The following is a 22,821-nucleotide window of genomic DNA, read 5'->3' as shown; positions in this document are numbered from 1 at the left end:
GAAGACGTACAGAGGGCAAACTCTGGAGAGGTGGAACTTCCATGCCCTCTCTGGACATGCCACTCTGCCAGCCCTTCCATGTGTTCACCAGCCCGGAAGCTCTCTGAACCATCCTTTAGGTTTTTATGGAGACTTCATTACATAAGCACCATTGATTAAATCATCGGCCTTGATGGTTGAACTCCATCTCCAGTCTCTCCTCTGGACTCAAAGTTCCTACCCTCTCATCACATGGTTGGTTCCTCTGGCAGTCAGCCCCAGTCCTTAGTTTACCTAGGAGCTTTCCAAAAGTCACCTCATTAACATAACAAAAGACTTTACTGCTCTCATCACTTAGGCAATTCCAAGGGTTATAGGAGCCCTGTGCCAAGAACTGGGACTAAGACCAAATATATATTATTGTAAATCACAATATCACAGGTTTCTACATTGACTTCCTGTTCTTTTTCTGACTCAACAAAACACGTGGTCATGGAATTTACACCTTCATGAAAGAATATAGATAATAAAAAAGTAAACTATAATTTCAGAAAATAAGTGCAGCAAAGTGAATAAAACAAGATAGTAGTATAATAGTGGTTTGTTCTAATTTTTTTTTAACTAAGAGAATTTGGTTTGCTCCATGGAATTGTATAGGAAAAGTGGAGAAGGAATGAAAATGAGAAAATAATATTTTAGCTAACGGAAATATATTCTTAAAAAGGGAGTAAAAATATATTTTAAGCCACCTTTACATAACTTCGAAGTTGAGGTTCTCTTATAGTATCCCTTCTCTAATCAGTTAAAAATCATTTTAGTAAATGCTTACCCTTATCAGATTGTTCCTACTTTTTTTTTTCATACTTAGATCTTTTAATGAATATTCACCATTATAAGTGTCCCTTCAGAATAACCTTTGTACCAGGCTAAGGTAGGTACTCATAGAATTAGGACTTAGTTGTTCAGCACACTGCTCTTGCTTTATCTCTCCTTTCCTCTCCTTAAAAAAAAATTTTAAGGCCTTCATATTAAGGGATATTGATTAACAGCAAATTTTACAGAAATAAGTCTTTGTCCAATAGAATGAGAGAGAGAAATTTGGAAAGTAAAAAGCTTCATCTATATGCATTGTTTACTTAGGAAGGCTAATGAAAGTGGTAGATTCTAGGTTAGCTCATAGATTACATTGAATTGTTAGAAAAGAGCATTTCTGACCATGCATAATATTTCACCATAAATTTTAGCTTTTCTCAAAAACTCTAAGGTGTACTTGTCCTCCACACACTATTCTAAAAATAATTTGAGTGTTTACTTCTGGAATATGTGATTCACTACTTCTATAAATATCCATTATTTATTTATTTATTTTAATTTTTATTTTTGGCCATGCCACACAGCTTGCGGAATCTTAGTTCCCCAACCAGGATTAAACCCGTGCCCCCTGCAGTGGAAAGTGCGGAGTCCTAACCACTGGACCACCAGGGAATTCCCTCCATTGTTAATTTAAATGTGCTTATTTCATCATACCTGGTATCTCCCTAATGTAGTAAATGCTGACAGGTCAAAAGCCTTAAAAATGGCAATGTCCCACAGTTCAGGAACATTCTTACCTCTCGGAAAGTAAGAGGGGGCAATCAATATGGGGCACACAGGGAGTTTCAAAGGTATACTGGTAATATTCTATATCTTAACTATGAGTGTTCATTTTTTCTTTATTATTCTTAAAGATTATGGGGGTGGGGGGAATGGACTTCATCCTACAGAATAATCAGCAATACATATAGATATAGAACATATTTGTTACAGGATTGTTTATAATGTTTAAAAGATCAAAAACATTCTCTGTACTAATAGTAGAATGATTAAGTGATGACACTTTCATAGGGTGGAACATTAAACCCCATTGAAAATATATAACTTTTAACTTGAGAAAGTACTATGTAACATTGTCAAAAATAGGATTAAAAATCTGCAGTATGCTTCCACTTTTGCTTCAGATCTATGTATGTACCTTAAAAAGACTGGGAAATTATGGAAGTGATTCTTTAGAATCTGTACTTAACTTGCCTGTATATTGCATTTTTGTATAAGGGAAATAGATTATATAATCAGGGAAATGTTTAAATAAAGACCGCATTTGCTGACCAGTTGAGTTAGGACAGAAATTGGCTTAGCAATTTTAACTAAACATCCAAAAGCAGGGGCTCCCATTTTAGACAATATACCAAACTAGATAAAGTGAACAACTCTCCCAATGACAATAACTAAAATGCTAGGTAAATATTTAAAACAATGTTTATATGTATAGTTCATCTATCAGGGAAACTGAGAAACTGCAGAGGTAAAAATCAAAGTAAAGCAGGTAGCCTGTGAGGTAAATGAGCTATATCTATTAACATGAATGAATCTCAGAAACATTGAGCTAAGACAAAGAAACAAGTCACACAAGAATACATAAAGTGTGATTCTATTTATATGCTCAAAAATATGTGAATAAACAATATGTTAGGGATACATATAGGTAAAACTAAGAAAAAGTAAACAAATCATATAATACAAAATTCAGAGAAGTGATGCCTCTTTTGAGGAGGAACAGGTATGAGATCTTGGAGGAACACACAAAGAGCTCTTAAGATAGAGGTAATGTTCTCCCTTAAGCAAGTATTATGAACCCAGTGTTTATCATTTTTTTTAATTGCATATACACGTTATACCACTCTTTTACATGTTTCACCAAAAATCATTTGTTTCAATCATATATGTAAAGTATTACAAATTCTGTGGGAGAAATGCTGATAAGGAAATGAAGTTAAGTATGTGGATTTTGTGGGTAGTTCAGTTTCTTGTTTGAGGTTTTGATTGGGTAATACATACGTGCACAGATGAACTTTAGAATCAGCTTGTCATAGTTTCCTCTTAAAATAATTCTGTTGCTGTTTGTATTGGGATCATGTTAAACTTCTAGATTAATTTAGAAAGAATTAACAACTTGATACAAACAAGGTATGGGCTTTTCCATTTTTTCAGGTCATCTGTTCTGTCCCTTTAAAGTTTTTTCCATGTATATTATTGTGTACATTTCTTGTTTTGCCTGTGTGTATATCCACACACACATATATGTATGTATTAAGTACACAGATAGTCCTCGGTTTGTGCAATAGCATGGGACTTTAAAAATGACTCTGCAAGCTGGAACCATGCAAAGCCATCTTAATTAATGGTGAAAATTACAGTTGTTCGATTACCTTTAAACATTTTTCTTAAAACATTAAAAACTCTTTTCTGTTAGTTATATAGGGAAATGAAAAATACTAAAAGTAATATTAACCTAGTACACTGTAACTTAAAACTTAGAAACATTGAGAATTAAAGTGTTTTATTTCTTGTAAGAAACTTCTCAAGAGTAGTTTGCGCAGTGCTTGCCTTCTCATTGTAGGCGTTACAGCACGGGGTGAGCAGCTTTTCTGTGCGTTGGCCAGTTGTCATACTCCTTTCTAAGTATGGGTCAACTTTCAAAGACGTTTTATCCTTTGCTCTTTAAATATCATGAAACATCTCCGAGAGTTTCTGTAATATGAAATTTTTCACTGGCATAACCTCCCTGAACAACTTTCCTTATTTATGTCATTAAGTTCATCTTCATGGAGATCCTCTGGCTGCATATCCAGAGTTTCCTCAGTGGCGGCAGTGTCAGCATTCCTGTGGTCAGCTATTTGTTCTCTAACTCCATTTACATTTGAGTCTAATTTTACTTCCAGTGTTACCACTTTTCTGTTTCTTGCTCTATGTACTTCCATTTTGTTTGGCCAGTTCTCTCTTTTGGATTATCCATTTTTGTAAAATGTTACATGGGTTTATCACTGGGATATAAGGAGGCAACGTAACTACATACTTTGCTGTCAGTGAGTGACTTAATAGAAGTGAGTGACTAATCACTGACAGACTTTGAAAGAAACGACATAATTAGTCACTGATCATAAAGCACCTTTGTTTTCATAGAGGACCAAAGAGTTCCCGGTGAAGTTTGTACTCTGCAGTTACTCACAGTTAATGTACTCTGACATTTGAACAGTGTTGTTAGGCGACTCATTTAACTAAGCCATAGCAACCAAAATCCATGCATATCAGAACCATACACAGCAAGGACGGCCTACATACACACAAGCACACACATAACACGCATACTTACTGCTAGGCTTATTCCTATGTATTTTTTTTTTTCCCATTGCTCTTATAACTTGGATCTTTTTCTTCCTTTCCTAGCTTTCAGTATTGTTACGTGGGAAAGCTGTTGATCTATACAGGATGTTAGCTTTACACACTTATTGAATTATCTTATTACTTGTAAAAGTTTTTAATTCCTGTTGGATTGCCAGGTATATAATTGTATTATCTGCAAATAATTTTCTCAACCTTTCCTTTATGAAATTTGTGCCTTTTCTTTTATTACCTAATTGTACTGACTAGTAGCTCCACAACACTAATAGTGGGGATAGTGACCATCCTTATTTTGTTCTTGGGCTTAATGGGAATGATTCTGGTGTTTCCTCATTAAGCTTTATACTAGTTTTGGGGTTGAAAGAGATATATTTTTGAAGATAGATAGATAGATAGATATTTGTAGAATTATTCACCTACTGTATTTTGGTGAGAAATTTTATTGAGTGTTAACTGGGTTTAAGTGTTGTCAGCCTGATCCAAGTGCCTCCTAAAATGTGGTAGGGAACACAGCTGTACCCATGAAGTATATTTGCAAAAAAAAAAATAGAAATGAAAAAAACTAACCCTGAATCTAATGAAACCTCTACATCAGTAGTTCTCACCAGGTGAGACATTTGGCAGTGTCTGGAGACATTATTGGTTGTCGCAACAGGGAGAGAAGGTGCTAGTAGCCAGTGATGCTGCTAAAAACATCCTACAATGCCCAGAGCAGCCCCCACAATAAAGAATTATCTAGCCCACTGTCAAGTGCTAAGGTTTAGAACCCTTTTCTAGATCTCACTACCAGTTTACAAAAAATGTGGGGAATACAGGAACATAACACTAACAGAAAGTAATCAGTGCTGTTCATAATATGAGAAATTCTAGAAGGCAGATGACCTGGTTTCTTCAACATATGAATGGCATGAGGGGGATGGGGGAAAGGAAGAAGAATTATTACAGATTAAAAGAGACTTAAGATATATGCCAACCAAATGCAATATAGTACTACACCATTTTATATGAGGGACTTGAGCATCTCAGATTTTGGTATCTGTGGGAGGTCTTGGAACCAGTTCCCTGCAGATACCCAGGGACAGCTGTATAGATCTTGTTTGGAGCCTCATTCAAATAAGACATTTCTGCAAAAATCAGGGAAATTTAAGTTGGGGGAATACATGAAACAAGACTGGCAGAATGTCGATAATTATTGGAGCAGGGTGGTGGAGATTCATTATTCTTTCCTACTTTAGTTTTTTGCTTAAAGATTTCCATAATAAAACGTTTTGTTAAGATGGATACTGAATTTCTTTAGATTCACTTTCAGTGACAACAGTGAAAATATGACTTTTCTCTTCTGATCCTTTCAAATAGTGAATTATAATAATACTTTTCCTAATATTAAGTTCTCTGTATTCCTAAAATAAGTGTCCCTTCTTCATGGTATTATTATTGTTTTAATGTACTGGAAGATTCTGTTTGCCAGCATTTTATTCAGTATATCTGCATTGATAGTCATAAGTGAGATTGGTGTGTAGTTTTCTTTTTTCTGCTGCCCTTGCCAAATTTTAGTATCAGTGTTATTCTAACTTCATAGAAAGACTTTGAAAGCCTTTTTTAACTCTCTGGAACTTTTAAAGGTTCAAGCTAATTTAAATACAAAGAAGCTGGCTACTCTATTGACTTCAGCCACTGGAATGGTAGGCCTTTAGAAAAAAAAATTGGTATCTCATTTCTTTTTCTTCTTTCTCTGTTTCCTAAAAGAATGAACATATACTGGTGCAAACATCACAGCTTATGGGCTGTGTTCTATGTTCTCAATGACTTTTTTTTTTTTTTTTTTTTTTGGCCACACCACGCGGCGTGCAGGATCTTAGTTCCCTGACCAGAGATCAAACCCTGCAGTGGAAGCGCGGAGTCTTAACCACTGGACCGCCAGGGAAGTCCCAACTGTCAACTCTTTTTAATAGGCTGTTTTTTAGAGGCAATTTAGGTTCATTGCAGTATTGAGCAGAAGTACAAAGATTTCCTATATACTCTCTGCCCCACACATCCATAGCCTCCCCCATTATCAGCATTCCCCACCAGAGTAGGCCATTTATTAGAATCGATGAGCCAATATTTACACATCATTATCATCCTAAGTCTGTAGTTTATATTAGGGTTCACTCTTGGTGCTGTACACTATATGCATTTGAACAAATTTATAATGACATGTATCTACCATTACAGTATTATAGTATCATACAGAGTAGTTTCACTGCCCTAAAAATCCCCTGAATCCCACCTATTCATTCCCCTTCAGTGGCCCAAACCCTGGTGACCACTGATCTTTTACTGATTCCATGGATGTGTAGTGTCACACCTTCAACTTTGTCCTTCTCCTTCAATATTGTGTTGGCTATTCTGAATCTTTTGCCTATCCATATAAACTTTAGAAATGGCTTGTCAGTATCCACAAAATAACTTGCTGGGATTTTTATTGGAATCATATTGAATCTGTAGATCAAGTTGGGAAGAACTGACATCTTGACAATATTGAGTCTTCCTATCCATGAATATAGAATCTCTCCACATTTATAGTTCTTCTTTGATTTATCAGGGTTTTGTAGTTTTCCTCATATAGACGTTGTACATATTTTATTAGTTTTATACCCAAGTACTTCATTTTCAGGACTGCTAATGTAAATGGTATTATGTTTTAATTTCAAATACCACTTGTTCATGGCTGGAACATAGGAAAGCAGTTGACTTCTGTATATTAACCTTGTGTCCTGCAACCTTGCTATAATCGCTTATTAGTTCCAGGAGTGTTTTGGTGTATTCTTTCAGATTTTCTGCGTAGACAGTCATATCATCTGTGAACAAAAAAGTATATATATATTTAGCTAAGACTTCAGTTATGATGTTGAAAAGGAATGGTGAGGGAGGACATCTGTGCTTCATTCCTAAACTTACCAGGAAAGCTTCTAGTTTCTTATCAAGTATGATGTTACCTATAGATTTACTGTAGATATTCTTTGTCCATTTGAGGAAATTCCCCTCTGTTCCTAGTTTGCTGAGAGTTTCTGTCATGAACGAGTGTTGGATTTTGTCAAATGCTTTTTCTGCTTCTGTTGATGTGTTTAGTATGTTTTTTCTTTACCTGTTAATGTGATGATTATGTTGATTGATTTTCAAATGTTGAACAAGCATACCTGGGATAAATTACACTTGGTTATGGTATATAATTCTTTATGAATTGTTGGATTCAATTTACTGATATTTCATTAAGGATTTTGCATCTATGTTCATGAAAGCTATTGGGCTATAGGTTTTTCTTTTTTTTTCTTGTAATGTCTTTGTGTAGTTTTGGTATTAGAGTAATGCTGGCCTCATAGAATGAGTTAGGAAGTATTGCCTCTGCTCCTATATTCTGAAAGAAATTGTAGAGAATTGGTATAATTTCTTCCTAAATGTCTGGTAGAATCCACCAGTGAACCCATCTGGACCTGGAACTTCCTGTTTTGGACCTGATTCAATTTCTTTAATAGATACAGCCCTCTTCAGATTGTCTGTTTCTTCTTGTGTGAGTTTTGGCAGATTGTGTCTTTCAAGGAATTGGTCCATTTCATGTAGGTTATCAAATTTGTGGGTGCAGACTTGTTCATATTATTCCTTGATTATCCTTTTAGTGTCTGTGGGGTTTATAGTGATGTCCCCTCTTTCATTTCTGGTACTAGTAATTTTTGTCCCTCTTTTTTCTTAAGTATCCTGTTTACTTGCTGACTTACTGATTTTATTGTTCTTTTCAAAGAACCAGATTTTGATTTTGTTGATATTCTCTGTTGATTTCCTGATTTCAATTTCATTGATTTCTGCTCTAATTTTTATTATTTCTTTTCTTCTACTGACTTTGGATTTAATTTGCTCTTTTTTTCTAGTTTACTAAGGTAGAGACTTAGATGATTGATTTTAGATCTTTCTTCTTTTCTAATACATGCATTTAATGCTACAAATTTCTCTCCAAGCACTGCTTTTGGTACATCCCACACATTTTGATAAGTTGTATTTTTATTAGTTCAAAATATTGTAAATTTTTTTGTGTGATTTCTTCCTTGACCCATGTGTTATGTATAAGTGTGTTGTTTAATCTCCAAGTATTTTGAGATTTTCCAATTATCCTTCTGTTATGGATTTCTAGTTTCATTTTGGTCTGAGAGCAGACACTGCATGATTTCTATTCTTTTAAATCTGTTAAGGTGTGTTTTGTGGCCCAGAATGTGGTCTATCTTGGTGAATATTTCATGTGTGTTTGAGCAGAATGTGTATTCTGCTGTTGTTGAATGAAGTAGTCTGTAGATGTCTATTATATCCAGTTGATTGATGGGGGTGAGTTCAGATATGTCCTTACTGATTTTTCTGCCTGCTGGATCTGTCCATTCCTGATAGAGGGGTGTTTAATACTCTAAATACAATAGTAGTTCATTTATTTCTCCTTGAAGTTCTGTCAGTGTTTTGCCTTACATATTTTTACACTCTATTGTTAGACACATTCATGCTAAGGATCATTATGCCTTCTTGGAGAAATGACCCCTTTGTCATTATGTAATGCACCTTTTTTCCCCTGATAACTTCCCTTACTCTCAAGCCTGCTCTGTCTGAAATGAATATAGCTATTCCTGCTTTCTTTTGAAGAGTGTTAATGTGGTATATCTATGTCAATCCATTTACTTTTCACTGATATGTGTCTTTATAAAGTGGGTTTCTTATAGACAACATATACTTGGGTCTTGTTCTTTATTCACTCTGACAATCTCCATCTTTTAATTGGTGTATTTAGACCATTGACATTTAAAATGATTGATATAGCTGAATTTATAGCTACCATATTTATTACTGTTTTCTATTGTTCTTTGTTCTATTTTTTTCTACTCCTTTTCTGCCTTTTGTGGTTTTCACTGAGCATGTTATATGATTCCATTTTCTCTCCGTTCTTAGCATATCAGGTATACTTCATTTTAACTTTTTATTAATGGTTTCCCTAGCATTTGGCGTATACATTTAAAGCTAATCAAAATCCACCTTCAAGTAACAACATACTGGCTTCATGGGTAGTCCAGGTACATTATAATAAAATAACCTAATTCTTCTCTTCCATCCCTTGCATCACTTCTTTCATTCATTTCACTTATACATAAGCGTGTGTGTGTGCACATACATAATCATACATAAGCATACATAATCGGATAAGTTGTTGCCATTATTATTTTGAACAAACTGTTATCTCTCAGATTAATTAAAAATAGGGACTTCCCTGGTGGTCCAGTGTTTAAGACTTCGCCTTCCAATGCAGGGGGTGCGGGTTCGATCCCTGGTCGGGGAGCTAAGATCCCACATGCCTCCTGGCCAAAAAACCAAAACATAAAACAGAAGCAATATTGTAACAAGTTCAATAAAGACTTTAAAAATGGTCCACATTAAAAAAAAAAAAATCTGAAAGAAATGGGAGAGAGGAGCTTCAAGATGATGGAAGAGTAAGATGGGAGATCACCTTCCTCCCCACAGATACATCAGAAATACATCTACATGTGGAACAACCCCTACAGAACACCTACTGAACACTGGCAGAAGACGTCAGACCTTCCAAAAGGCAAGAAACTCCCCCACGTACCTGGGTAGGGTAAAAGAAAAAAGAGAAAACAGAGACAAAAGAATAGGGATGGGACCTGCACCAGTGGGAGGGAGCTGTGAAGGAGGAAAGGTTTCCACACACTAGGAATCTCCTTTGCAGGCAGAGACTGTGGGTGGCGGAGGGGGGAAGCTTTGGAGCCACGGAGGAGAGCGCAGCAACAGGGGTGCGGACGGCAAAGCAGAGAGATTCCCACACAGAGGATCAGTGCCAGCCAGCTCTCACCAGCCCAAGAGGCTTGTCTGCTCACCCGCCAGGACGGGTCAGGGCTGGGAGCTGAGGCTCTGGCTTCAGAGGTCGGATCACAGGGAGAGGACTGGGGTTGGCTGCGTGAACACAGCCTGAAGGGGGCTAGTGCGCCACAGCTAGCCAGGAGGGAGTCCGGGAAAAGGTCTGGAGCTGCCGAAGAGGCAAGAGACTTTTTCTTGCCTCTTTGTTTCCTGGTGCGCGAGGAGAGGGGATTAAGAGCGCCACTTAAACAAGCTCCAGAGACGGGCGCGAGCCGTGGCTATCAGCGCGGACCCCAGAGACGGGCATGAGACACTAAAGCTGCCGCTGCAGCCACCAAGAAGCCTGTGTGCAAGCACAGGTCACTATCCACACCTCCCATCCCAGGAGCCTGTGCAGCCTGCCGCTGCCAGGGCCCCGTGATCCAGGGACAACTTCCCCGGGAGAACACATGGCGCCTCAGGCTGTTGCAACGTCAGGCTGGCCTCTGCCGCCACAGGCTCGCCCCGTATTCCGTACCCCTCCCTCCCCCCGGCCTGAGTGAGCCAGAGCCCCCAAATCAGCTGCTCCTTCAACCCCGTCCTCTCTGAGCGGGAACAGATGCCCTCAGGCGACCTACACACAGAGACGGGGCCAAATCCAAAGCTGAACCCCAGGAGCTGTGCAAACAAAGAAGAGAAAGGGAAATCTCTCCTAGCAGCCTCAGGAGCAGTGGATTAAATCTCCACAATCAACTTGATATACCCTGCATCTGTGGAATAACTGAATAGACAACGAGTCATCCCAAATTGAGGCAGTGGACTTTGGGAGCAACAATATATATTTTTTGTTCCCTTTTTCTCTTTTTGTGAGTGTGTTTGTGTATGCTTCTGTGTGTGATTTTGTCTGTATAGCTTTGCTTTTACCAGTTGTCCTAGGGTTCTGTCTGTCCAGTTTTTTTGTTTGTTTTATAGTTTTTAGTGCTTGTTATCATTGGTGAATTTATTTTTTGGTTTGGTTGCTCTCCTCTTTCTTTCTTTCATTTTTTTTTTATTTTTAAATTTTTAATAATTTTTTATTTTTTATTTTAATAACTTTATTTTATTTTATTTTATTTTTTTCTTCTTCCTTTTTTTTCTCCCTTTTATTCTGAGCCGTGTGGATGACAGGGTCTTGGTGCTCCGGCCAGGTGTCAGGGCTGTGCCTCTGAGGCAGGAGAGCCAAGTTCAGGACATTGGTCCACCAGAGACCTCCCAACTCCACATGATACCAACCGGCGAAAATCTCCCAGAGATCTCCATCTCAACGCCAAGACCCAGCTCCACTCAGCAACCAGCAAGCTACAGTGCTGGACATCCTATGCCAAACAACTAGCAAGACAGGAACACAACCCCACCCATTAGCAGAGAGGCTGCGTAAAATCATAATAAGGTCACAGACACCCCAAAACACACCACCAGACGCAGACCTGCCCACCAGAAAGACAAGTTCCAGCCTCATCCACCAGAACACAGGCACTAGTCCCTTCCACCAGGAAGCCTACACAACCCACTGAACCAACCTTAGCCACTGGGGGCAGACTCGAAAAACAATGTGAACTACGAACCTGCAGCCTGCGAAAAGGGGACCCCAAACACAGTAAGTTAAGCAAAATGAGAAGACAGAGAAACACACAGCAGATGAAGGAGCAAGGTAAAAACCCACCAGACCTAACAAATGAAGAGGAAATAGTCAGTCTACCTGAAAAAGAATCCAGAATAATGATAGTAAAAATGATCCAAAATCTTGGAAATAGAATGGAGAAAATACAAGAAACTTTTAACAAGGACCTAGAAGAACTAAAGAGCAAACAAACAATGATGAACAGCACAATAAATGAAATTTAAAATTCTCTAGAAGGGATCAATAGCAGAATAACTGAGGCAGAAGAATGGATAAGTGACCTGGAAGATAAAATAGTGGAAATAACTACTGCAGAGCAGAATAAAGAAAAAAGAATGAAAAGAATTGAGGACAGTCTCAGAGACCTCTGGGACAATATTAAATGCACCAACATTCGAATTATAGGGGTCCCAGAAGAAGAAGAGAAGAAAGGGACTGAGAAAATATTTGAAGAGATTACAGTTGAAAACTTCCCTAATATGGGAAAGGAAATAGTTAATCAAGTCCAGGAAGCACAGAGTCCCATACAGGATAAATCGAAGGAGAAACACGCCAAGACACATATTAGTCAAACTATCAAAAATTAAACACAAGGAAAAAAATACTAAAAGCAGCAAGGGAAAAACAGCAAATAACATACAAGGGAATCCCCATAAGGTTAACAGCTGATCTTTCAGCAAAAACTCTGCAAGCAAGAAGGGAGTGGCAGGACATATTTAAAGTGATGAAAGGGAAAAAACCTACAACCAAGATTACTCTACCCAGCAAGGATCTCATTCAGATTTGATGGAGAAATGAAAACCTTTACAGACAACCAAAGCTAAGAGAATTCAGCACCACCAAACCAGCTTTACAGCAAATACTAAAGGAACTTCTCTAGGCAGGAAACACAAGAGAAGGAAAAGACCTACAATAACAAACCCAAAATAATTAAGAAAATGATAATAGGAACATACATAGTGATAATTACCTTAAATGTACATGGATTAAATGCTCCAACCAAAAGACATAGACTGGCTGAATGGATACAAAAACAAGACCCGTATATATGCTGTCTACAAGAGACTCACTTCAGACCTAGGGACACATGCAGACTGAAAGTGAGGGGATGGAAAAAGATACTCCATGCAAATAGAAATCAAAAGAAAGCTGGAGTAGCACTTCTCCTATCAGACAAAATAGACTTTAAAACAAAGACTATTAAGAGACAAAGAAGGACACTACATAATGATCAAGGGATCAATCCAAGAAGAAGATATAACAATTGTAAACATTTATGCACCCAACATAGGAGCACCTCAATACATAAGGCAAATGCTAACAGCCATAAAAGGGGAAATCGACAGTAGCACAGTCATAGTGGGGGACTTTAACAGCCCACTTTCACCAATGGACAGATCATCCAAAATGAAAATAAATAAGGAAACACAAACTTTAAATGATACATTAAACAAGATGGACTTAATTGATATTTATAGGACATTCCACCCAAAAACAACAATACACTTTCTTCTCAAGTGCTCATGGAACATTCTCCAAGATAGATCATATCTTGGGTCACAAATCAAGCCTTGGTAAATTTAAGAAAATTGAAATCGTATCAAGTATCTTTTCTAGCCACAACGCTATGAGACTAGATATCAATTACAGGAAAATAATCTGTAAACAATGCAAACACATGGAGGCTAAACAATACACTACGTAATAACCAAGAGATCACTGAAGAGATCAAAGAGGAAATCAAAAACTACCTAGAAACAAATGACAATGAAAACACGATGATCCAAAACTTATGGGATGCAACAAAAGCAGTCCTAAGAGGGAAGTTTATAGCAATACAATCCTCCCTTAAGAAACAAGAAACATCTCAAATAAACAACCTAACCTTACACCTAAAGCAATTAGAGAAAGAAGAACAAAAAATCCCCAAAGTTAGCAGAAGGAAAGAAATCATAAAGATCAGATCATAAAAAATGAAAAACAAATGAAGGAAATGATAGCAAAGATCAATAAAACTAAAAGCTGGTTCTTTGAGAAGATAAACAAAACTGATAAACCATTAGCCAGACTCATCAAGAGGAAAAGGGAGAAGACTCAAATCAATAGAATTAGAAATGAAAAAGGAGAAGTAACAACTGACACTGCAGAAATACAAAGGATCATGAGAGATAACTACAAGCAACTATATGCCAATAAAATGGACAACCTAGAAGAAATGGACAAATTCTTAGAAAAGCACAACCTTCCAAGACTGAACCAGGAAGAACTAGAAAATATAAACAGACCAATCACAAGCACTGTAATTGAAACTGTGATTAAAAATCTTCCAACAAACCAAAGCCCAGGACCAGATGGCTTCACAGGCAAATTCTATCAAACATTTAGAGAAGAGCTGACACCTATCCTTCTCAAACTCTTCCAAAATATAGCAGTGGGAGGAACACTCCCAAACTCATTCTCCGAGGCCACCATCATCCTGATACCAAAACCAGACAAAGATGTCACAAAGAAAGAAAACTACAGGCCAATATCACTGATGAACATAGATGCAAAACTCCTCAACAAAATACTAGCAAAGAGAATCCAACAGCACATTAAAAGGATCATACACCATGATCAAGTGGGGTTTATCCCAGGAATGCAAGAATTCTTCAATATACGCAAATCAATCAGTGTGATACACCATATTAACAAATTGAAGAATAAAAACCATATGATCATCTCAATAGATGCAGAAAAAGCTTTTGACAAAATTCAACACCCATTTATGATAAAAACCCTCCAGAAAGTAGTAGGCATAGAGGGAACTTACCTCAGCATAATAAAGGCCTTATATGACAAACCCACAGCCAACATCATCCTCAATGGTGAAAAACTGAAACCATTTCCACTAAGATAAGGAACAAGACAAGGTTGCCCACTCTCACCACTATTATTCAGCATTGTTTTGCAAGTTTTAGCCACAGCAGTCAGAGAAGAAAAAGAAATAAAAGGAATCCAAATCAGAAAAGAAGTAAAGCAGTCACTGTTTGCAGATGACATGATACTATACATAGAGAATCGTAAAGATGCTACCAGAAAACTACTAGAGCTAATCAGTGAATTTGGTAAAGTAGCAGGATACAAAATTAATGCACAGAAATCTCTTGCATTCCTATACACTAATGATGAAAAATCTGAAAGTGAAATTAAGGAAACACTCCCATTTACCATTGCAACAAAAAGAATGAAATACCTAGGAATAAACCTACCTAAGGAGAGAAAAGACCTGTATGCAGAAAACTATAAGACACTGATGAAAGAAATTAAAGACGATACAGATAGGTGGAGAGGTATACCATGATCTTGGATTGGAAGACTCAACATTGTGAAAATGACTCTACTACCCAAATTAATCTACAGATTCAGTGCAGTCCCTATCAAACTACCACTGGCATTATTCACAGAACTAGAGCAAAAAAATTCACAATTTGTATGGAGACACAAAAGACCCTGAATAGCCAAAGCAATCTTGAGAAAGAAAAACGGAGCTGGAGGAATCAGGCTCCCTGACTTCAGACTATACTACAAAGCTACAGTTATCAAGACAGTATGGTACTGGCACCAAAACAGAAATATAGGTCAATGGAACAGGATAGAAAGCCCAGAGATAAACCCACACACATATGGTCACCTTATCTTTGATAAAGGAGGCAAGAATATACAATGGAGAAAAGAGAGCCTCTTCAATAAGTGGAGCTGGGAAAACTGGACAGCTACATGTAAAAGAATGAAATTAGAACACTCCCTAACACCATACACAAAAATAAACTCAAAATGGGTTAAAGACCTAAATGTAAGGCCAGACACTATCAAACTCTTAGAGGAAAACATAGGCAGAACACTCTATGACATAAATCACAGCAAGATCCTTTTTAACCCCCCCCTAGAGAAATGGAAGTAAAAACAAAAATAAACAAATGGGACCTAATGAAACTTAAAAGCTTTTGCACAGCAAAGGAAACTATAAGCAAAACAAAAAGACAGCCCTCAGAATGGGAGAAAATATTCGCAAATGAAGCAACTGACAAAGGATTAATCTCCAAAATTTACAAGCAGCTCATGCAGCTCAATATCAAAAAAACAAACAACCCAATCAAAAACTGGACAGAAGACCTAAATAGACATTTCTCTAAAGAAGATATACACATTGCCAGCAAACACATGAAAGAATGCTCAACATCACTAATCATCAGAGAAATGCAAATCAAAACTACAGTGAGGTATCACCTCACACCAGTCAGAATGGCCATCATCAAAAAATCTACAAACTATAAATGCTAGAGAGGGTGTGGAGAAAAGGGAACCCTCTTGCACTGTTGGTGGGAATGTAAATTGATACAGCCACTATGGAGAACAGTATGGAGGTTCCTTAAAAAACTAAAAATAGAACTACCATACGACCCAGCAATCCCACTACTGGACATATACCCTGAGAAAACCATAATTCAGAAAGAGTCATGTACCACAATGTTCATTGCAGCAGTATTTACAATAGCCAGGACATGGAAGCAACCTAAGTGTCCATTGACAGATGAATGGATAAAGAAGATGTGGCACATATATGCAATGGAATATTACTCAGTCATAAAAAGAAATGAAATTGAGTTATTTGTAGTGAGGTGGATGGACCTAGAGTCTGTCATACAAAGTGAAGTCAGAAAGAGAAAAACAAATACCATATGCTAACACATATACATGGAATCTTAAAAAAATAAATAAATAATGGTCATGAAGAACCTAGGGGCAGGACGGCAGTAAAGATGCAGACCTACTAGAGAATGGACTTGAGGACACGGGGAGGGGGAAGGGTAAGCTGGGACAAAGTGAGAGAGTGGCATGGACATATATACACTACCAAATATAAAACAGATAGCTAGTGGGAAGCAGCCACATAGCACAGGGAGATCAGCTTGGTGCTTTGTGACCACCTAGAGGGGTGGGATAGGGAGGGTGGGAGGGATGGAGATGCAAGAGGGAAGAGATATGGGGATATATGTATATGTATAGCTGATTCACTTTGTTATAAAGCAGAAACTAACACACCATTGTAAAGCAATTATACTCCAATAAAGATGTTAAAAAAATAAAAACTTAATAAATAAATATAAATAAAAGCTTTTATTTCATCCTTCTTATACCTTATCTAATGTTTTTCCTTTCTTTGTGTGGCTCCAAGTTTTTTTTTTTTAATTAATTAATTAATTTGTTTATTTATTTATTTTTGGCTGAGTTGGGTTTTCATTGCTGCGTGTGGACCTTCTCTAGTTTTGCCAGCGGGGGCCGCTCTTCGTTGCAGTATGTGGGCTTCTCATTGCAGTGGCTTCTCTGTAGCCGAGCATGGGCTGGAGGTGCGCGGGCTTCAGTAGTTGTGGCTCACGGGCTTAGTTGCTCTGTGGCATGTGGGATCTTCCTGGACCAGAGATCAAACCCGTGTCCCCTGCATTGGCAGGCGGATTCTTAACCACTGTGCCACCAAGGAAGTCCCCAAGTTTCTTGATCTATAACATTTACCTTCTTTCTAAAGAACTTCTTTAACATTTCTTACAAGACAGATCTACTAGCAACAAATTTCTTCAATTTTTGTTTGTCTGAGAAGGTCTTATTTCTGCTCATTTTTTTTTTTAATTTTTATTTATTTATTTATTTGGTTACACCGGGTGTTGGTTGCAGCACGTGGGCTCCTTAGTTGCAGCATGTGGACTCTTAATTGTGTCCTGCATGTGGAATCTAGTCATTATTGTTTAAAGTATTTCTTCTGTTCCTTTCTGTCTTCTTCTAGTATTCCCATTACACATAGATTACACCTTTTGTAATTGTCCCTTTTGTGGTTGTATATTCTGTTCTGTTTTTTCCAGTCCTTTTTTTTTGTTTGCTTTCTAGTTTTGGAGGTTTCTATCTATTGAGATATCCTCAAGTTTAGAGATTCTTTCCTTAGATGTATCCAGTCCACTAATAGGCCCCATCATAGGCACTCTTCATTTCTCTTATGTATTTTTTATCACTTTTTGGTTCTGATCTCTTTGATTTCTTTTTGGTTCTTTCTTAGAATTTCCATCTCTCTGCTTTCATTGCTCATCTGTTTTCCCGGGCTGTGTATTTTATTCATTGGAGGTCTTAGGATATTAATCGTAATTGTTTTAAATCACCAGTCTGATGATTCCATCATCCTGCTATATCTGACTCTTGTTTCTTTGCTTGCTCTGTCTCTTCAACTTTGGTTTTTGCCTTTTAGTATGGTAATTTTTTCTTGATAGTCAGGCATGATGTACTGGGTAAAAGGCACTGCTGTAGATAGGCCTTTAGAAATGTGGTTGTTAAAAGTGGGGGGAGGGGAAATGTTCTGTAGTCCATAACTAGGTCTCAGTTTTTTAGTAAGCCTTTGTGTCTGGGCTGTGAACTGTACTTGCAGTCCCCTCCCTCCCCAACCCTTGGTGGACAAGATAGCTGGAGTGGGCTGGAGTTGGGTATTTCCTTCCCTCCGGTCAGATATGCTCTGATAAAACTCCAGTAGGTTAGGCTCTGGTTAAATAATTTCTCCTGAGAATAGACCTTGCTAAGAACAGAATGTTCTGGGACTTCCATGACGTCCAGCAGTTAAGACTCCATGCTTCCACTGCAGGGGGCACAGGTTTGATCTCTGGTGGGGGAACTAAGATCCCACATGCTGCGTGGTGTGCCCCCCGCCCCCACCAAAACAAGCAAACAAACAAAAGAACAGAATGCTCTGGCATATCCCAAAGTGGTTCTTTTACTCATCTGCTGACTGTCTTGTTGTGAAGAAGAGTTCAGGTAACTTACCTGATTTTTGTTAAGTTTGTAATTAAGTATGTTTTCAGTTTCCTAAAAAGATAAACATAATTCTGCTCTTAGGTATTTACCCAAATGATGAAAACTTATATTCACACGAAAACCACACATAAATGTTTAATAGAAGCTTTATTCATAATTGCCAAAACTTAGAAGCAACTAGATGTCCTTCAGTAGAGAAATGGATAAACAAACTGGTACATTCATACAGTGGAATATTATTTAGTGATAGGAGGGGGAAAAAAGAGCTCTCAAGCCATGAAAAGACATGGAGGAACTTTAAATGCAAATGGAAAAGGGAAAGAAACCAGTCTGAAAAGGCTATATACTGTATGATTCCAACTATTATGTGACTTTCTAGAAAAGGCAAAACTATGGAGACAGTAAAAGAATCAGTGATTCCCAGGGATTGGGGGAAGGGAGAGATGAATAGGTGGAGCACAGAGGATATTTAGGGTTGGGAAATTATTCAGCATGATATTATAATGATAGATCCATGGCATAATGCATTTATTAAAATACATAGAACTATACAACACAGTGAGCCCTAATGTAAACTGTAGACTCTAGTTAACATTAATGTATCAATATTGTTTCATCAGATGTAACAAATATTCCACACTGATGCAAGATGTTAATAATAGGAGGAACTGTATGCAGGGGAGAGAGTGGGTAATCTTTAAACATGCTGTAAAAAACAGTCAATTTTTTTTTTTAATTTTTTTTCCCTTGGTTTTTTCTTTTTTTTTTTTTTAATAGTAATCTTTTATTTATTTTTATATTTATTTTTGGCTGTGTTGGGTCTTTGTTTCTGTGCCAGGGCTTTCTCTAGCTGCGGCAAGTGGGGGCCACTCTTCATCGTGGTGCGCGGGCCTCTCACTCTCGCGGCCTCTCTTGTTGCGGAGCACAGGCTCCAGACGCACAGGCTCAGTAGTTGTGGCTCACGGGCCCAGGTGCTCCGTGGCATGTGGGATCTCCCCAGACCTGGGCTCGAACCCGTGTCCCCTGCATTGGCAGGTGGATTCTCAACCACTGCGCCACCAGGGAAGCCCAGTCTGTTAAATTTTTTTTAACTACTTCATTCAGTTCAGATTTTACAAAGTATACCCAATTATGTGAAACAATTATTATTTTGAATAGAAACTTTAAGATTATTAATTATCTGTTTTACTTATGAAATCTAAATTGTTGAAGCATTTCAGGACTACTTACATTTTCTGTGAATCTGTAAGTTAGCACAGAGTTCATGTTGAAAATTATTTAATTCTTTTCTGCTTTTTTAAGAAATAGAGTGGTATAGAGTATTGATTTTGTGTATTTGTGTATGTGGGTGTGGTTAAATAATATAGAGCAAAGATTTTTCTTATTACTATATTAGAAATCTTTCCAAATACTGTAATAGCTAAAGTAATTTGGGATGTTCGTCCTGATTCTTATAAATTCTTTATAATGTAAAATACTTTGTTTCATTGATTCTGAGATATCCACCCTAGGACATTTTAGCCTCTGAAATCAATATCTCTTATAATCAGTGGCATCTTAGATTCAGTGAAATGTGATGTCTAATAAGTCTTCAGGAGAATAAATTTAATAATTGTTACAGAATCATTGTAATTACTAAAAATGATATGGGATCGTCTGATTTACTTCATATCTTTCAGATGCTCTTTGTGTGGGTATGTATGCAGCCATCCTCCTTCTTTGAAGTCTCATATGTGGAAGCATGCCAGTGACCAAAATTATAACTATGAACAAGTAAACAAGGCTATTAATGATGCAATTTCACAAAGTGGCAGGTATTTGGTCTTACTGTTATATATAAATAGGTTATTATTTATAATTATATATGCATTATATATAAAGTTAGGATTAAATCTGCTAGTCTACATTATAAGCAACTCAAGGTTTGATGTGTTTTCTTTTGTTTTTAAGAGTTCAGGGGAAATCCTCCGGAAAGACTGTATTAAACAGCAGTGAAGAAAGAGCCGATTCTCTCTCTGGAAGTTCAGAAAATTTGGTGTCATCCTCAGAGCTGATTTCCCAGGCTCCCAGTGAAGTCGTAGGTACCAATGAGAATGAGAAACTAAACCCTACAAGTAATACCTCATATAGTTTAGAAAAAAACTCCAGTCTGGCCCCTCCTGGCGTGGAATATTGCGTTTTACTCTTCTGTTGTTGTATTTGTGGTTTCGAGTCTACCAGCAAAGAAAATCTTTTGGATCATATGAAGGAGCATGAGGGTGAAATTGTAAACATCATCCTAAATAAGGACCACAACACAACTCTAAACACAAATTAGGTGGAATAGTTATCTGAAGAGGAAAACAGCAGAAGAGGAATCCTTTAAACCACAGTTTGCCCTTTGTGCTGTCCAGTAACTTACTAGGCACAGAAGAAATAGTTGGTGTGATTTTTGAAGAAATGACAGATGTGACTTTGGAACAAAATTTGTAATGTAATAAAAGGAATTCCAAATGGATAAGGGGTAATAATATTTAAGCATTTTGAGTGAGGAGAAGTGGGTTGAGGAGGCAGCAAAGATGTACTCTTATAATAACCCTCTGTTACCTCTTAGTTTGAGTGTATTTATTATTAAAAGCTTGTTATAGTGTAGAAATGCAAGCAAAAGAGTTAAGAAAGGGCTTTTCAGGAACTGTTCTAAAACTTACTGTTATGAAAGTGTCACAATCTTAAGCAGAGCTTAATATTTTTCATTCTCAATTTTGACATGAATGACAACCCTCTTGTGAGAAATGGGAGGCACGTGTCTGAGGGTTTTCTGGTATCAACAAGGAAAGAAAAGATCATTACAGGGCTTTGAGATGATCAACCTAAATCTTTAGCCAGATTGATAGGAACAAATCATATACTCGGTCTGAGATATATTACTTTACTCTTTAGAAAGAAAAAAAAAGAGACCTCTAAATCCAAATCTAGATTGTAAATAGGCGTTTACAAAGTAAATTATTGTCTTAAATTTACAGTGAATGTCTTGTGGGCAAAGGAGGAAAGAGGTGAATTCCCACCAGCCTCAAACCAAATCTCAAGGTTCATAAAAAAGGTGACTGGTTGAGCACAGTGCACTTCTCAGAGGTTCTTTTCAGAGTGTTGATGGAATACCCCAGCTTCTCAATAGTTACATAGGCCTTCTAATCCACTCTTCTAAACTAGACCAAGCTTGTTGTCTAAAAACAGCAAAGTAGGAAAAATTGCATTTGCTCATCAGACCTTGGAAGTAGTTTGAACTGTTAAATAAAAATCATTTGTGGGAAGAGGAATGAAATTCAAAAGCCCCTTAAAATGAGTACTACTATTGAGATTTTACTTCCTGGAGCTTTTTATTTAGTTATTCTTAGCATAAGAGATACAACCAAATGTGGCTAAAATATAGTAAAAATTCAGGTTGTTTATAAAACGTTTAATAACAAACAAAAACTATTTGGGTTTCTCCTATCCAGGAAATTGTATTTTGTTGGTGTGCAATAGGACACATGGGAAGCCAACTAAAACTCGCCATCAAATAGATGTAATCTTCTCATTAATTACGCATTTGTATTACAGTGCATTTCAAAGAGTGAAGAGAACGGGGGGGGGGGGGGGTTGTTTGGTTTTGCTTTTGTAGTTGTGATCACTTATGTATGCATTGTTCTGTTAATATCAGTTCTGCCTACAAGTCAAAAGGCGGCCGGTGCACCATGCGGTGCACCGTCTTCACGGTGCTCTTTCTGAACTTGACTCTAACATCTTCTAGAGCTGAGGCTGTGACTCATAAAGCTAAGAAAACATCGAAAATAGAATTTCTTGAATAGGATACTCTGTAGACACATTTTAGGAAAGAATTCTCTTCCCAAAGTCCAGGTATGAATCGAATGAATTAACATTTTTCAGATAGCATTAGGAACTATTTAAGTGGGGCCAAGTAACCTGAAATACTGTCTGATTTGCGTGGGGTTTTTTTGTGTGTTTTTTTTTTATTTGCTTTTTAAAATCTAATTTGATGATGATATATGAACAAACAGAGTTGATTGTAAGTTTGCAACTCTTTAATTTACGTAGCTTTAGTTTATTTGTGAAAGTTAATCCATTTCTGATATCTGGTTTTTAAAAGAGAAAATGGATTCATATATACTAAACTATATCCCCCAAATCCACATGCAGTGGGTTTTCTCATTTTCTCCTGTTTTCAGAATTAAAACACAGTTGTATTTCATTTCAAATTCAAAAATAAACTAAAATATTTTAAATGGTTCCAT

At 37.2% G+C, this 22,821-nt stretch overlaps 1 protein-coding gene across 9 annotated transcripts in view; it reads left to right on the top strand.

The window, feature by feature from the left end:
- Positions 1–22,821, top strand: part of ZNF507 (zinc finger protein 507) — a 47,330-nt gene that overhangs the window by 22,394 nt on the left and 2,115 nt on the right. For 4 of the 9 annotated variants that reach the window (XM_082438525.1, XM_082438526.1, XM_082438533.1 and 1 more), the window contains 2 exons: positions 20,230–20,364; positions 20,501–22,763. In XM_082438525.1, the coding sequence (XP_082294651.1) occupies positions 20,230–20,364; positions 20,501–20,867 (502 nt within the window). In that variant the 3' untranslated portion in view covers positions 20,868–22,763. Of the gene's footprint in view, positions 1–20,229; positions 20,365–20,500; positions 22,764–22,821 lie in introns of those variants that run through there. The other 5 variants (XM_082438527.1, XM_082438531.1, XM_082438530.1 and 2 more) reach the window with 2 other exon arrangements.

The sequence above is a fragment of the Balaenoptera physalus genome (genome assembly GCF_965194825.1).
Source record: "Balaenoptera physalus genome assembly, chromosome: 19".
Lineage (NCBI taxonomy): Eukaryota > Metazoa > Chordata > Mammalia > Artiodactyla > Balaenopteridae > Balaenoptera > Balaenoptera physalus.
The sequence above is the reverse complement of the archived record's forward strand: the minus strand, read 5'-3'. Positions and strand labels throughout refer to the sequence as shown.